The sequence below is a fragment of the Phaethon lepturus genome, unplaced genomic scaffold, assembly GCF_000687285.1.
Source record: "Phaethon lepturus isolate BGI_N335 unplaced genomic scaffold, ASM68728v1 scaffold17060, whole genome shotgun sequence".
Taxonomy (NCBI): Eukaryota; Metazoa; Chordata; class Aves; order Phaethontiformes; family Phaethontidae; genus Phaethon; species Phaethon lepturus.
The window spans coordinates 20,794-23,963 of NW_010513015.1; the positions used below are offsets into that span (position 1 = coordinate 20,794).

General features: G+C 46.4%; 1 protein-coding gene across 1 annotated transcript; it reads right to left on the minus strand.

The window, feature by feature from the left end:
* Positions 1-987: 987 nt before the first annotated feature.
* Positions 988-1,947, minus strand: LOC104622294 (olfactory receptor 52B2-like). Its single transcript, XM_010289035.1, has one exon. It carries the CDS (start codon positions 1,945-1,947, stop codon positions 988-990), a length of 960 nt encoding a protein of 319 aa, XP_010287337.1.
* Positions 1,948-3,170: the final 1,223 nt, after the last annotated feature.

The following is a 3,170-nucleotide window of genomic DNA, read 5'->3' on the forward strand; positions in this document are numbered from 1 at the left end:
CCCCCGGCCCAGCTGCATGTCCCTCTCCCACCGGGGTGCTGCCACCATCCCGCGGGTTCAGCCTCAGGGCCGAGGACCGCCGCCTTCCCGCGCTTTCCCGGTGCGAGAGAGCAGCTTACCGTGCTCTGCAGCCCTCATCCCACCTCAGTCCCTCTTCCTGCCTTGCCCTGACCCATCGCTGGGCTCTCAGCTCCTCTTTAAAAAGGGCAGAGGCAGTGGCTCTCACGTAGGGGCAGCTTTTTGGGGTCCGTGAGGACAGGACGCTCCGAGCGCCGAGAGAGCTTGCCTGAGCAGAGACTGACACTTCTGGAGCCAAAGGTACAGTTGGGATGCCTGACCTGATGCCTCTGAAGCATCCCCCTCCTCTATTGTAACCTCTCTTATTAAAAAATAAATTTTCAGTTATTCTTTTGGGAACAGATTTTTGCCTACGTCTTTACTCAAAATATGGTCAAATAATATAGTTAAGGAATAAGGAGACCCCATGCATGCTATTGTGCAACACTTGCTTTTATTTCTGTGTTATTCCTTTTGGAGACTTTTTCAATACTATGAATTTTAATAAAGCAGCAATTCCTAAAATGAGCTCCATTACACACATGTATTTAAGAAATGCAAGTTCATTACATGTCTTTTCACCTGACTCCAGAGAAAATGGCTGAGATGTAGATTTATTGTTCACACTACAGTGAAAGCCACCCACCTCCACCTTGTAGGGGATTTCCCACAAGTGACATACCTGGGGTAGGTTCTTGTTTCCTTGATCACTCTCCTTCCACTGCCAATTAGAGACCTCTATGTCTGCCTTCGTCTTACATTTTCTACAAACTGTTGGGGAAAGTGATGCAGGGATGTCGGGTTTTCTGTATTCGACTGTGATAGCAGAAGACTTGGGCATGTTGCAGGAAACTGCAAAGAGAGCATTTGGGGTGGGGAGCTTGCAGACCCACCAAGGTTTCATCATGCTCCGATAGTGACATCTCAATCTTATTCTTGCAGCAAATGACTCTTGGGGCAGATGAACACTTTCACAACCTTCTCTTTTATCTGTTGTGTCCGCACGCCATACACGATGGGGTTTAGCAACGGGGGGAAGAGCACGTACAGGTTGGCCAGGAGAATATGGACATGGTGAGGGATATCCCGACCGAAGCGGTGCGTTAAAACAGTGAAAAAAGCAGGAATATAGAAAAGTAATATAACACAGACATGAGAGCCACAGGTGTTGAAAGCCTTGTGACGGGCAGTCCTGGCAGGGAGTCTGAATAATGCCAGAAGAATTAAGACATAGGAGACAGCAATGAGTGCAACATCTACCACTATTGCTGCAAAAGGCACCGCGAGGCCGTACAAGATATTGACGGAGATGTCGGCACAGGCCAGCCGGGCGATGCCCATGTGCTCGCAGTAGGTGTGCGGGATGACGTTGTGCCTGCAGAACGGCAGCCTTTTCAAAAGAAATATGCAGGGGAAAATGATGCAGAAACTTCTCAGCAAAGCCACCAGTCCAGTTTTGACAACAACTGACTGGGTCAGCACTGCCGTGTACCGCAGGGGGTAGCAGATGGCAACGAACCGATCAAATGCCATGGCCAGCAGGATCACTGACTCTGCCGAGAAGCTGAAATGCAGGAAGAACATCTGGGTCAGGCAGGCGCCGAAGGAAATCTCCCCGGCACTGAACCAGAACAGAGCCAGCATCTTGGGCACAGTTGTGGTCGACAGCATCAGGTCAGCAATGGCCAGCATGGACAGGAAGAGGTACTTGGGCTGGTGGAGGCTACGTTCTGTCCTTATGATAAACAACACGACACCATTTCCTAGCAGGGCCGCCAGATACATGGAGCAGAATGGGATCGAGATCCAGATGTGCAACTTCTCCATGCCTGGGATGCCAGCCAGGATGAATGTTGCTGGCGTCAAGCTGGTAAGGTTGAACGATGGCATGTTTCACCTGAAAGCAAAGGCAGAAGACACTGCAGACATTATTTTAGATGCTCCATCACTACCAAATGCCTTGTATCACCTTCCCTGATCTGCTACTAGCCACAGCCAGATGTATGAACCCAAATCATGAAGACCCATGGCCTGCAATGTATTGCAGAATGTACTTAATATTATTACGTATAAACAGGAACATCGAAATTTGCCTCTCACTTGATTTTAACATGATGTAAGTGTATTTTTCTTCCAAGTACTTCCGCTTAGGCCAGAGGGAATAGAGACAGAATCAACCCTTATTGCACAAATACCTTAAATTGATGTGCTCTAAGTCCCGAGTAGAAGGAAGAAGTCAGGCAACGAGTGTTTGCAGGTCAAGAGTTTGCAGTGATGCACAAGATGTTCTGAGAGATCAGGAACTGCAGAGGGGATAATTGTGAGTTTTGAGGTACCTGGTCTCACCTTGGTTAGAGAACAAACTTAGCCCTCGGTTTGAAGTTGGCTGCCCATGTTCCTTCCTTATCTCTACTTCTCTCTCCCTTTCTTTTTGGTTCTGGGACCCAGTTCAACTTGCTTTGCACCTCTTTTTCAGTGCAAAACTAGCAGAAATAAAATTTAACCAGGCACGTGGAAAGTCCTTTGTGGCAATGGAAAACCTGTTTAAGACGGGGTCCCCCACCAGCCAAAGAAAGGGATGCCCTGCTGCCCCGGAGAGGTCTAACGAGCACTGGAGGCTGGATCTGACCCAGACTCACACAGGTTAATATGGGATGCAATATTTTTTAGCAGCTTCTGCAATAACAGTCAGCTCTTAAATATCAAAACTCAAAATAGGAATTACCCATAATGCAGCTGAGATGAGAAAGAGATGCAAGTATTTAAAAACAAAACCGTGAGGTTGCTGCTTACCAAAATATTGACTCCATGTATGAGAAAGCAATTGTATTTTAAACAACAGGTTTGATTCCCTGCCCACAGTCAGTGGAGAGGGACACTCACTCTCTCAGTGAGAGAGACACATTTCGCATCTAAAATATGCTGAACCAGGAAAGTGCAAGGAGCCTGCTCCATAGAAACAAACATGACAGTGGACTGTCTTTAAAAATAAAATTAGTCAAAATAATAACTATCTAATTCTGTAAATGATTTAAAACAATTCATTATAAATATTGCATGAAATAAAAATATATGTGATGCATTAAGAGAGAAAATATTATTAATGCTGATAG